This window comes from Microtus ochrogaster, unplaced genomic scaffold (assembly GCF_000317375.1).
Source record: "Microtus ochrogaster isolate Prairie Vole_2 unplaced genomic scaffold, MicOch1.0 UNK3, whole genome shotgun sequence".
NCBI classification, from domain to species: domain Eukaryota; kingdom Metazoa; phylum Chordata; class Mammalia; order Rodentia; family Cricetidae; genus Microtus; species Microtus ochrogaster.
In genome coordinates this window covers 4,349,596-4,362,261 of record NW_004949101.1, presented here as the reverse complement: position 1 = coordinate 4,362,261, position 12,666 = coordinate 4,349,596, and the positions used below count along the sequence as shown (strand labels likewise).

General features: G+C 47.8%; 1 protein-coding gene across 1 annotated transcript in view; it reads right to left on the bottom strand.

Moving 5' to 3' along the window:
• The window catches only part of Ovol2 (ovo like zinc finger 2), a 28,662-nt gene that overhangs the window by 2,116 nt on the left and 13,880 nt on the right, over window positions 1-12,666 (bottom strand). Inside the window, exon 3 of the mRNA XM_005365512.2 lies at window positions 9,497-9,686. Within this exon, the coding sequence (XP_005365569.1) occupies window positions 9,497-9,686 (190 nt within the window). The remainder of the gene's footprint in view (window positions 1-9,496; window positions 9,687-12,666) is intronic.

Below are 12,666 nucleotides of genomic sequence, written 5' to 3'. Positions count from 1 at the left end.
AGAGAGACAGAGACGGTTGGAGGGAGAGAGAGTTGGAGGGAGAGAGGGAGGGAAGGAGGGACGGAGGGAGGGAGGAAGAGAGGGAGGGAGGGAGGGAGAGAGGGAGGGAGGGAAGGGACAGAGGACACCTGGTGTCATTGGCCTACCTCTGGCCACCACATGTTTGTGCTCACACATAAATTATCTCAGTTTTGTTTTTCAAACAGTGTGTTGTTTTGCTTTTCAAACAAAATGGTGCATGCAGTGGTGGCCTGCAATTGTGGGGCTGCCCCGGCTACTCTATAAGGGAGATCCCATCAGACAGGGGTAGGGCGACATTTAAATCTAAAATTAAAATCAGGTTCAGAAGCCAATGCCTATCTCAGTACTTGGGAGGTGAGAACAGAAGGATCTGGAGTTCAAGGCCAACCCAGGTCACATGATTAAATAAGCCAGGTCTCAATAATAAATAAACAAACATTTTCACAAAAATCTGAAAAGGCCTTCCTCACCTCATACACGTCTCTTTTAGGCCAGTCAAGAGCTTCTTACGATCGTTCAAGCTTTATACAAAATTAGGAATACATAGGTACAGGTACATATTACTGTATCTATTTTAAAATGTATTTAATGGCTCTGCACATGGTCTGAACAAGGACTTCTTAGTTTCCTAGGAGACTCTACAGCCAAGACTGAATGAGTAGGTTCACAAACTTCTACAATTCTCTTCAGACCCAGCTAGGGCTGGGTTTAGTCTGAGTTAAGAGAGGTGTTTGGGGAGTCTCAGCAAAAGTCCTCACCAGCCACCAGAAAGAATATGTTAGGCCAGTGGGGCCCTGCAAGCCTCTAATGCTAGCACTTGGGAGGTTGAGGCAGAAAGACTAACAGGGCCTGAAGTCAGCCTGGGCTACATAGTGAGAAGCTGTCTCAAAGACCAAACAAAAAGCAGACTCCCAGTTCTCATTGGGGCAGAGCCGAGAAATTTGTCCTTTGTTCTTGTTGCTGATAGGGCTTCCCCTTGTCACCCCTGATGGCCTGGAATTCACACAGGTCCACCTGCCTCTGCCTCCTGAGGGCTGGGACTAAGGTGTGCATCAATCACACTTGACCTCCATTAGGATCTTTTCTGAGTCAGGGTTTCTCTGTATAGCTTTGGAGCTTGTCCAGGAACTCACTCTGTAGACCAGGCTGGCCTCGAACTCACAGATCTCTGCCTGCCTCTGCCTCCCGAGTGCTGGGATTAAAGGCGTGCGCCACCACCACCTGGCTCATTATGATCTTTTCAAGCACTAGAGAGATGGCTCAGTAACCTAGAGAACTGACTGTTCATCCAGAGGCCCCAGGTTCGGGTCCCACAGCACAGGATATTTGACGCCCACTCCTGGCCTCCATGAGACCAGGCCTGGGCTGTGCACTACACAGACATAGTGCAGGCAAAACCCCCCCTCCAAAAAACACCACAAACATACATACATACACACACACACACACACACACACACACACGCACACACACACACACACAAATAAACGATCGTTCCACATACAAATAAAACTGCTTTGATCCTATTCACAACCAACACTATTAGCTACTTTTCATCCTTTTCCATTGCCTTCTTCTTCTCAAATGGTCCACTTTCTACTTAGAAAAAAAAAAAGCCAGTCAGTAGTAACATGTCTTTAGTGCCAGCACTCAGGAGGCAGAGGCAGGTAGATCTCTGAGTTTGAGGCCAGCCTGGTTCTACAGAGTGAGTTCCAGGATAGCCAGGTCTACACAGAGAAACCCCATCTCGAGAAACCAGAAACAAAACAAAACCAAACAAAAAAACCGAACAAGTCAGATTCCACATTAAGAGAGAAAATAGCAATATCTGTCCTTTGGAGTCACTCATTTCTCTTCATATGGGGATTCCCAGTTCCAGCTTCCTGCAGATGACGTAATTTCACTTTTTTTTAAAGGCTATGATATTCCATTCCATATATATATATATGAAAGAAATGGATACTTCTGTGCTTCTGGCTCTAGGCGTGGAGCTTCCTACTCCCAGAGTCAGACCACACTGGGCCGAGCCTGCGCAGAACCCCATCACTTTTCCCATAGAATTTAACATACAGTCTGCACATGTCTTCTATGGACAGAGCACCCAGCAAGGGTTAGGAGATTTTTTTTTTTTGGTTTTTCGAGACAGGGTTTCTCTGTAGCTTTGGTGCCTGTCCCAGAACTAGCTCTTGAAGACCAGGCTGGCCTCGAACTCGAACTCACAGAGATCCGCCTGCCTCTGCCTCTGCCTCCCGAGTGCTGGGATTAAAGGCGTGTGCCACCACTGCCCGGCTAGGGTTAGGAGATTTGGGGGGGTCCTGCATCACCTGGTCAGTAAAGAAAGGGTCTGACTAGGAGGTTTTTTTCCAAGAGGGTACAGTACAGGCATTGAACCTGGTTTTGAGGCTCAGTGCCTCGTGATGTAGACAAAGAAGGAGACAGACCATAATAGCTCTCATTATGACACGTCCACCTTATAAAACTGATCCCAGCACCAATGTTGCTGCTTCCTCTTCGGACCCTGGAATCTCATTCCTACAGACAGATGTCTTGTCAAAAGAGCTCCTTCCAGGGCTTGGGAATCAGCTCCTCGCTCCTGGAGCACTACTGTTTCCCACTCCGTCAAGGGAATGAAGGCGGACTGGTGTAAGGTGGGGGGATCCATTCTAAGCTCCCCTCCCCTAACAGTGACACATGGCCCGTTGTCCTCTGTCTAGCAAGAGCCAATCTTGTCCTAGGCAGAACAGGCTGGGAACTGAAAGCGCCATCTGTTGCCAGACATAATTAACCTACTGACACCTACCTGAGTTCCAAAGTCCAAGGCCACTGAAAAGCCAGGCACTTCACGTCTGCCACTCATTAACGGAGTCCACGGTCAACCTGTTAACCCCTCCACAGCTCAGTCTCCACACCCACAGACTGCAGACAGCACTCACACCCAGGATGGCTGGTCTAAGGATGAACTGCGCTATCCCAGGCACGGGGCCTGGTGGATTCAGATACAGCTTAGGTGTTTGGAATCCAGCAATGCAGCGGAAACAAGCCGTGCAGGAATCAGCTGCATGTCCCTAAATGTTTAGCCTTTGTCTTTCAGCGACACTGTTTTTTTTTTTATGTATTATGTCTTTCACAACAAGAAAAAAGGATTAAAAAAAAAATGCGGTCCCTAGGTGACTAGCAGAGATATCCCTCACTGACCGATCTTTTGAATTCTGTATTCTAGGCCTTTATTACAGAGTTTTTTTTTTTTTAAAAAAAGGGTCTTTTGGGGGGGTGGGGTTTAACAGAGTTCTGAGTTGTTTATTCCTGACCCCGAGCTGAGCTCAAATTCTAATCTCCAGGTAAATCCCTCAGTACCGGAACTCTCTGTCAGCTGCCCTTTCTCAGGTCAAGCGCTCCTTTCCTGACTTTGATCCAACTGTCAACTCCAAGAAGCTAAGCTACCGGCCTCCCTGTGGGAGGAGACATTGAGGGCGGCCTCCCAGCAAGGTACGCAGGCAATGCCCATAAACCCAGAACGTTCCTGCCCTTTGGCCTAGTAAGTTCACTTGAGGAAAGCTACGTGAGAGATAGACTCACGCTGGTGGGCAAAGGATGTACAAGAAAAATCATGGTGGGCTGGGCGGTGGTGGCGCACGCCTTTAATCCAAGCACTTGGGAGGCAGAGGCAGGCGGATCTCGGTGAGGTCGAGGCCAGCCTGGTCTACAAGAGAGAGTTCCAGGACAGCCATGACTGCTACACAGAGAAACCCTGTCTCGAAAAACCAAAAAGAAAAAAAAAAAGAAAAAAGAAAAGGAAGGAAGGAAGGAAGGAAGGAAGGAAGGAAGGAAGGAAGGAAGAAAGGAAGGAAGGAAGGAAGGAGAAAGAAAAATCATGGTGGCATTGTCAGAATAAAATAAAACAAAACAGAAGGCGGAGGTGGGGGGAGGGGATGACAACCTGAAAATGGAAGCAAGTACTTCTACTGGGGAACTGGAAAAGGACTGTGCCATGGTGGAAATTCTGTCATGATCTGTATTAAATGGACAGTGATGATAGGAATAAGGTACACCCACTACGTAGACATCACGCAAGGCCCGAGGTCTAGTTCCCCTGACAGCAGCTGCGTGCCTTAGAAACGTCCAGGAGAGAAGACAAATGGCAGATCACTTTCAGAAAGGAACTAGGGCTGTCTGGAGGCTGGCTTAAAAAAAAAAAAAAAATCTTATTTTCAATTTCCCCCATACAAATATATTATCTTTTCGGCTAAAAAAAAATGTAAGTTAAACTAAAAATGAAACCGTTGAGGAGGCAATTCCACAGGCGAGCTGGGGCTGCTGGGGAGAGGATTCCGAGCTTCCTCAGCTAACAACCCTGCCTTAGACTTCTGCTCTGCATTTTTCCCAATCCAGTCAATCCTTCTCCTAAGGCTCCAGACAAAGACACCATTGTCTTCTCTGCTTTTAGTCAGGCTGCGGTTTGTTTGCCTTCTGGCCTCTCTCAATGTAGCCCCTGATGTAAGATAAGGTAAGAGGGCCCCCTGTCCTGTGGACAGCCCCTCCCCAGACCTGACCTCAAATTGGAATTCCTCAGGTTCTCTCTATGGAACTCAATCCACAGGAAAGGCATGAGCTTCTTACTTCATCTGGAGGTTCAAGGTTCTTTTTACTTTTTTCCTGTAGCCCAGGTTGGCCTCAAACTCACTGTGCAGCTGAGGATAACCGTGAACACCTTGGAAGTTTGAGGCCAGCCTGGTCTATATAGTGCATTCTTGGTCAGCCAGAATTACATGGTGAGATAGATCCTGTCTCAAAAACAAACCAAAAATCCACAAAATGTATTTATTTTTATTTTATGTGTATGATCCTACATGTATGTTCATGTACCATGCGAGCACAGTGCTTGCATAAGTCAGAAGGCATCAGACCCTTCCCAGTACCTTCCTCCCGAAGAACTGGAGCTACAGATCCTGGCAAGCTACCGTGTGGGTGCTGGGAACTGAACCCAGGTCCTCTACAAGAAAAACAAATGCTCAGTCTGACATTAAATTTCAGTAATCCTCCTGCCTCAGCCTCTGAGTGCTGAGATTACAGGCATGAGCCACCACACCTTGAGAAATGTGAGTTATCATTTTCCCAGGCCCAACCAACCCTCACTCCAAGGCTTAGCAGAATCCCACTGATGTGTGTGGCCTTATCAGCCATTTATGGGAGCTGACTTGCTATAGCTTTTTATGCCATCTGAAATCTTCGGCCGCATAAACCTTCATTTTACCAAATAGAAAAATAGAATACTTTCAATAAATACTGTATCTGAACAACAAGCTGGCACTTGAGGCATCAATGTGTACGCCCACCAACTCCCAGGTGCTGCTGGTTCTCAACCCACACTGGGCAGTAGAGCTGTGGACACCTGGCGTGGAGCGTGCAAGGGTGGTCAGTAATGTTCACTCAAATTCACAGATCTCTCTCCCCCAAACAAGTCATGTCTGCCAACAGGCAGCCATTCTTAGAAGTAACCTAGCTGGCCTAAGTGTAGAACATTCAAAAGAACGTTCTATAAAAGCAGATCTGTGGCATTTTTCTCGGGCTGTGAACTGAACACACATGTTTTGTTCCTTTAACGCTCAGGGCTTCTCTGTCTTGATGTGGATGAGTCTGGCCTCTGTATCCCTGACCCTGACACTGGACGAAAGCAATTGTCTCTGTCAAGTATACAGAAGATAGTGTTGGCTCCTCACCCTGACCAACTTATTGGGCTGATGCATAGCCCCAGTGGCCACGTGAGCTGGCAGCTAACAGTTCCTGGATGTCCCCTTCCTCAAGATGGAGCACTAGCAACTAACTTTGCCAATGCCCGGGAATGAAATGTTTTCAGTATTTCTTTTTTGTTTTTGTCTGATTGAAATGGGTACAGAAAGGTCCTCCACAAACCCGTGCACCGGACAGCACTGAGGTATCCTTCAAACCCCAGAGCCCTCTGAGGTAGGGCTGAGGCTGCTAACACACTTCTCTCTTTCCCGGTCTTGACAAGTTCTCCCGGGAACCCTTACTTCAAACATCATTTTAATACAGAACAGCTTCCAGGACGCAGGACTCAAGACTCCAAAGAATGAAAACCTGCCGCTCATTTACTGCTTTCTGTTGTTGTTAGTTCTGGTTTGTTTGGTTTTGTGTGTGTTGGGAGGTGGTTATTTGTTGCTTGTCTAGAATTCATTTTGTAGCCCAGGCTGGCCTGCAGCTTCAATGCTCCTTTCTTCACCTCCCTAGTGATTACAGGCATTTACCACCATAGCCAGCTACCAACACATTTATTTTTTAATGCTATGGAAGTTTTCCTCAGCATCACTGGGTTTGTTTCAATGACACCACATCCTCGCTCCCTACTCCGGACACACACACAGACCGCGGAGAGACAGAAACGGTCAGAGACAGAGACCCCTGTGGTTACTTATTTTCTTGGTGATGTCATTCCCCAAATAAGGATTGCCAATCCTTTCTTTCATCTGTTTGGATATTAACATAAGATATTTTCAGGCTCTTGTTTCCCTGAACCTTTCTCAGAAAGTTCCCTTTGTATTCCGAGTCTTTCCTTGGACGCCCTCCCAGCTCCCGGGATGAGAAGTCATGCACTCGGTGGCGGGTGAGAGGCAAGGTTAGCGCTATGGCCCACTCCTGTCTTTGCTGAACTTAACATTGCTAACCATTCTCTCATGGAGGTTCCTAGGATTCTAGCCAGGTTTTTAAAATGCTAAGGCTTGGTCCTTTTGGGCTCCATGCAAAGATATCCCTCACTCAGCCGTCTGCTGTTGTTTGTGCTGAGTGCCTGTATCTTTGTTTCTAGCCTAAATACACTTAGAATAGTCAGTAGCCAAATTGTGATGCTCGCAGCTCATCCAAAGGCAAAGACCAAGTTTCCACTAAATCCCAGGACGATCTTTGGAGCCAGTGAGATTGGATCACATGAACTAACACACTTGAGAACTTTCCAACGTCGTTTTTGTCGTGAAATCATGCTGATGGTTGGTAAAGTCCAGGAGACAATCACAGGCCTGGCCTCCTCTTCCAGCCCATAGCACCACCGTTGCCTGCCCAGATCAGTGACAACTCATGGCTATCAGCCCCCAGCTGCTCTTACTCCAGTACCCAAGAAAAGCAGGAGAATATAGAGTTCAAGGCCAGTCTAGACTACAGGCAACATTGTCTTAAAACACAAGTGAGAAAACAACCAGAAACAGGTAACATTCTTTTTTTTGAAACAGGGTCTCGCCGGGCGATGGTGGCGCATGCCTGTAATCCCAGCACTCGGGAGGCAGAGGCAGGCGGATCTCTGTGAGTTTGAGACCAGCCTGGTCTACAGAGCTAGTTTCAGGACAGGCTCCAAAGCCACAGAGAAACCCTGTCTCGAAAAACCAAAAAAAAAAAAAAAAAAAAAAAAAGGGAAAAAAAATCTAGTCTTAAACCACATTTAAGTGTTAAAAGTCCCAAGGTAAGGGGCTCAGCAGCCACACCGAGCCAGTGGCTGTGGTATGGCCCCGTATTTCCACTTCTGGAGGCACCTGTCAGGCACTAGAGCTCCCAGTTCAAGACTGATCAGGGCTATTCAGTGAGTTCAAGGCCAGTCTGATCAGCTTAGTGAGAACCTTCTCAAAATTCAAGTTAAAACGGCTGGGATTACAGCTCAGTGTTAGCGCAATTGCCCAGTATGTTCAAGGCCCTGGATTCAATTTCCAGAAATGTAGAAATAAATAAATTAGCCTTTAGAGTCTGAAAAAGGCCTGTAGCCAGATTCAAAGGGGCACAGATCCTATTTATGTCATCAAGCTAAAAACCGGTCCTATACTAATTAGAATTTGTGACAGTGACTCCCTTCGAGGAAAGCAGGTGAGAGGTAATGACCTCTAGGGCTAGAAATACTCTGATTTTTTTAACTTCATTTTAATTGCATGCATCTAGATCTAGAGACCTATAATTTATGTATTTTTCTGGACATGGAACTTGCTCTGTAGGCCAGGCTGGCCTCAACTCAGAGATCTACCTGCCTCTGCCTCCCAAGTACTAGGATTAAAGGTGTACATCACCACCACTATCTGGCTGGATATGTCATTTCAATGAAAAGCTCAGTTTAGAATATATATATATATTTAAGAAAATGCATAGCCAGGCATGCTGGCACACACTTTTAATCCCAGCATTAGAAACAGGCAGATCTCTGAGTTCTAAGCCAGCCTAGTCTACAGAGCAAATTCTAGGACAGCCAGAGCTACACACAGAGAACCCCTGTTTTTTTTTATATTTATTTATTATTTATTATGTATACAATAGTCTATCTGTGTGTATGCCGAAGGCCAGAAGAGGGCACCAGACCTTATTACAGATGGTTGTGAGCCACCATGTGATTGCTGGGAATTGAACTCAGGACCTTTGGAAGAGCAGGCAATGCTCTTAACCACTGAGCCATCTCTCCAGCCGAGAAACCCTGTTTTGCAAAACCAAACAAAAAAGAAAAAAGAAAGAAAAAAGAAAAGATGGGTCATGTTTAAATGGGATGGGATGGTGTTGATGGAGATTTGATGACAAGACCCACATAGTGAGAGACCTCATGTGAAATGGAGAAGCCTGCATCTACTCTACCTGGAATTGCAGAATTTTGAGCAGAGAAGTGGCATCCTTGTAATTTTCCTCCAGGACTTACTGGGCCAAAGTTACAGACTGGGCCTCAAGTGGAGAAGCCTAGAGGCCAGATGTGCCTAAGATAAAACTAATGAAGCTTGTGACCAATCAGCAGGTTTGCAACCGAGGCAAAAATTCAACCCCCAGACTCTCTGAAACACACCAGAAGAGGCCTCAAATCCAGAATGCCTGAGTTGGAAAATGGGCTCAGTGTAGCTCAGTGGGGAAATGCTTGCTTAGCATGCACAAGTTCTATCCCAAGAAGGAGGAGGCAGAGGAGGAGGAGAAGAAAGAAAAGTTGGGAAGCCAAGGAAGAGGTCTCCAGGAAAATGCCTGCTCCATTAGGAAGTTCAGGGCAGCTGTTCTGCTGCCTCAGGAGACAGGCTTACTTCAAGAGGTCAGCCAGGCACAGCAGTACGTGTGTGCACACCTTCAATCCTGGCACTTGGAAAGCCCAGGAAGGAGGTTGGAGAATTCAAGGCCAGGCCACATGACAAAGCCTTACCTTAAAAAAGGCAAAACAAAACCAATGACAATAATAAAGCAAGAGTCAAGAAGGAGGCACAAAATATTTGAAGCCTGTCCTAAGCATCCCATTCTGCAGTCAGACTAAGGGGGGCTGCGTTACAAGAGAGACTTTCTCTGTTGGCCTCCCTCAAATCTGTACATTGTGCCCATCCTTACAGGAGCAAAACTAGGCCATGAGAGGTGGCCCACATGTGACAGGTGACAAGACTGGCAGGGGAGGGCACACGGACAGACACATGACACGGATGGATGGACGACAAAGGAACTGGAAGTGAACAAGTCACATGCGCAGCCTCACCTGTGTGTGTGCGAACGTGCCTCTTTAGGTCGAAGGTATCATTGAAGCCCTTGCCGCAGAAGGTGCACAGGTGCCTCTTTACCTGGTTGTGGCACTTGAGGTGACGGTTGAGCATGCGCTGCAGGCGGAAGCTCTTGCCACACAGGTCACAGTTGTGAATCACGGAGTCATTGCACAGGCCTGTGGTAAACTGGGAGCAGAGAGAGAGTACGTGAGATCACAGGGGGCTCATTTGGGAAACCAGACGTGTTCTCTCTAAGTTGAGCCTGGCTATGGCTTCTGCTCCCTCTAAGGGCAAGCAGGCTCAGCTTTGAGAAAGGTGTGAAGACGCCGGTACTGGGAAATGGTTTTGCAAAGCATCCTTCCTTTCTATCTCTGCACTGTCTTACAGCAGCCTTTTGTTGTTTTTGAGACAAGAGTTTCTCTGTGTAGCCCTGGCTGTCCTGAAGCACTCTCTGTAGACCAGGCTGGTCTCGAACTCACAGAGACCTGACTGCCTCTGCCTCCTGAGTGCTGGGATTAAAGGCATGTGATAGCAGCCTTTTAACAAGACACAGTCATGTGATCACCTGACTGATGAAAAAGACATCTCCTTAAGGGAAAAGCAAGGTTCCCAGTAGCTAGAGCCCCAGCAGCCTGCACCATGAGGAAGGAACAAATGCTGAGGATGGAGGAACAGAAGGAAAGGGTCTTGGTCCTGTTGTCAAGGGCTCCCAAAGACAGACACAGTCAGCTCTTTTCTCTGCGCCTCTGAGTACTGGTCCAGACTCCAAGCAATGGAAACAGGACTGGAGAGGTGGCTGAGTGAGGAAAGGCACTTGCTGCCAACCTTGGTGACAAAGGTTGACGACCTGAATTTAATCCCTGGGACCAACACAGCGAAGGTAGAGAGCCAACTCCCGCAAGCTGTCACAGACCATAGCATACCCCCCAGAATAAGTAAATGCAATTCAAATTTTGAAAAAGGAATAGAAGAAGGATGGAGATGATTTCTCTCCCCCTGAACCAGGGCAGGGCTTATGACTAAACAGAGAGCAGAAGTGATGTGTTAATTCTGGGATACGGGACACCTGGGAGCTTCACTGCCTCCTTCTCAAAAGCCAGCCTCCATGTCTGAAGCCGACGGAGGTCAGGTTAGCCATGTGGAGAGCCAGAGCCCCATGCAGGGGGCACCATGGTGCTAGCTATGCACCTTCCAATCCAACCCAGGGTCACCACTACCTAACCGAGTGGTCCCAGACAACACCACTCAGATGAAAACTGCCTAGCTGGGCCACGCTCCAGGTCCAGATACCCAAACTGTGTACGAATAAAACCATCACTTGGGAAAGTGACTTGAGTCAGGATTCCAGAGCTTTATCAGTTGAGATCACAACTGAATTCCAGCCTCCAGCCTGTCCCCCATCCCCAGCGCAGGATTCTCTCAGCCACCTCTGCTGTCTCCCTGGATAAACACCGGATTGACCGTCGATGTGATGTGAAATACCAGATCTGATGTGCTCTAAGGTCAGATGTGCTACCAGCGGAGACCCTGGAGATGGTCCAGCTGCTCTGCCAGAACTGCCTGTAGGGAGCTCAAGGATTGGAGGTGCAATTCGGCATCAGGGCACTAACCTGGACATGCTGGTCCTGCGCTCCAGCCCTACTACTACCAAAATAAAGAAATAGCTGGACGGTGGTGGTGCACACCTTTAATCCTAGCAGTTGGGTGGCAGAGGTAGGCTGATCTCTGAGTTCGAGGCCAGCCTGGTCACAGAGTGGATTCTAGGATAGCCAGGACTACAAAGAGAAACCCTGTATTAAATAAACAAACAAACAAACAAATAAATGGGGGAGTTAGTGGAGGGGAAGAAAGGAAGGAAGGAAGGAAGGAAGGAAGGAAGGAAGGAAGGAAGGAAGGAAGGAAGGAAGGAAGGGGAAAGAGAAATGAGGCTGGGCACTAGTCCTTAGAGTTCAGTCATCCCTTGATACAGAGATGGAGATCAGGATCCTGTGCAGACACTAAATCCTTCATGTGCTCAGGCCCTGATATAAAACAACACTGTGGCTTTGGGTATCATCCCATTTACATCTACATGACCTAAACAGATGTCTATAGAACTTTGTACCAACGTAAACTTTATGTGACTAGTGTTATGCTGTACTATTTAAGGAATAGGGACAAAAGACAAGAAAAAGATCTGTACATATTTGGCACGGACACTGTGTTCTTTTCAAATGGGTTGAATCCACAGGATGTGGACGCCTCGGGTATAGAGAGCTGCCTGGACTTCGCTCCACTCCATTCCAGATAGCCTATTACATTTACACTTCTGAGGGGTTCATGCAGACTCCTCCACTCAAGGCCCTGAGGACAGAAAGCCCGGGTCCACTCACACCGCTGCCTCCCAGTTTTCCATGCCCAAGGGCAGTACCTAGTGCCCTGGGCAGCCGGGAGCGACCTCAGGACGCAGGGAGGCCGTAGGATGCCAGGACAGGCTTTCCTAGGCTGCTTCCTCTCCTGTTAATTCTCACTGGCTCGGAGCCAGTGTCTGCATTAGCACTAAAGTGACCGATGGGCCCTTTGGTCAAAGCACCGCTTTTTCCCAAAAAGATGCCATAGTTGCTGGGACACCAAGGGAGAGAGAGGGTGGCAGAGAAACCAAGTCCTGTGGCCAAGCAGAAATGAGAGTGGAGATAAGAAAATGGTGGAAAATAACCATCTGTCTGGTTCAGTGTGAGCTGCCAGGGCCTGGGAAAGCAGTCACAGGAGTGTGGAAAGGGGCAGTGTCCACCTTGGGGACCCAATGGGTAAGATCTACTCCACAAGCAAGAGAGAGCTCTGAAGACAAAGGAGAAAGACTAACTGAGGCCCACTGAGTACTCTAGGCTTCTAAAGGACACGGCTACAGAGGGCAGAGGTCGCCTGACAGAGAATAAAGAACTCCCAGACAAGACAGAGGCAACTGAAGTGTGGTGGGACACTCCTTTATTCATCTATAGCTCTCGTGGAGGCAGAGGCAGGCAGACAGGCGGATCTCTGTGAGTTCAAGGCCAGCTCAGTCTACTCGGTGAGCTCCAGGACAGTCAAGGCTACAAAAGGAGACCCTGTCTCAAAAATGAAGGAAGGAAGGAAGGAAGGAAGGAAGGAAGGAAGGAAGGAAGGAAGGAAGGAAGGAAGGAAGGAAGGA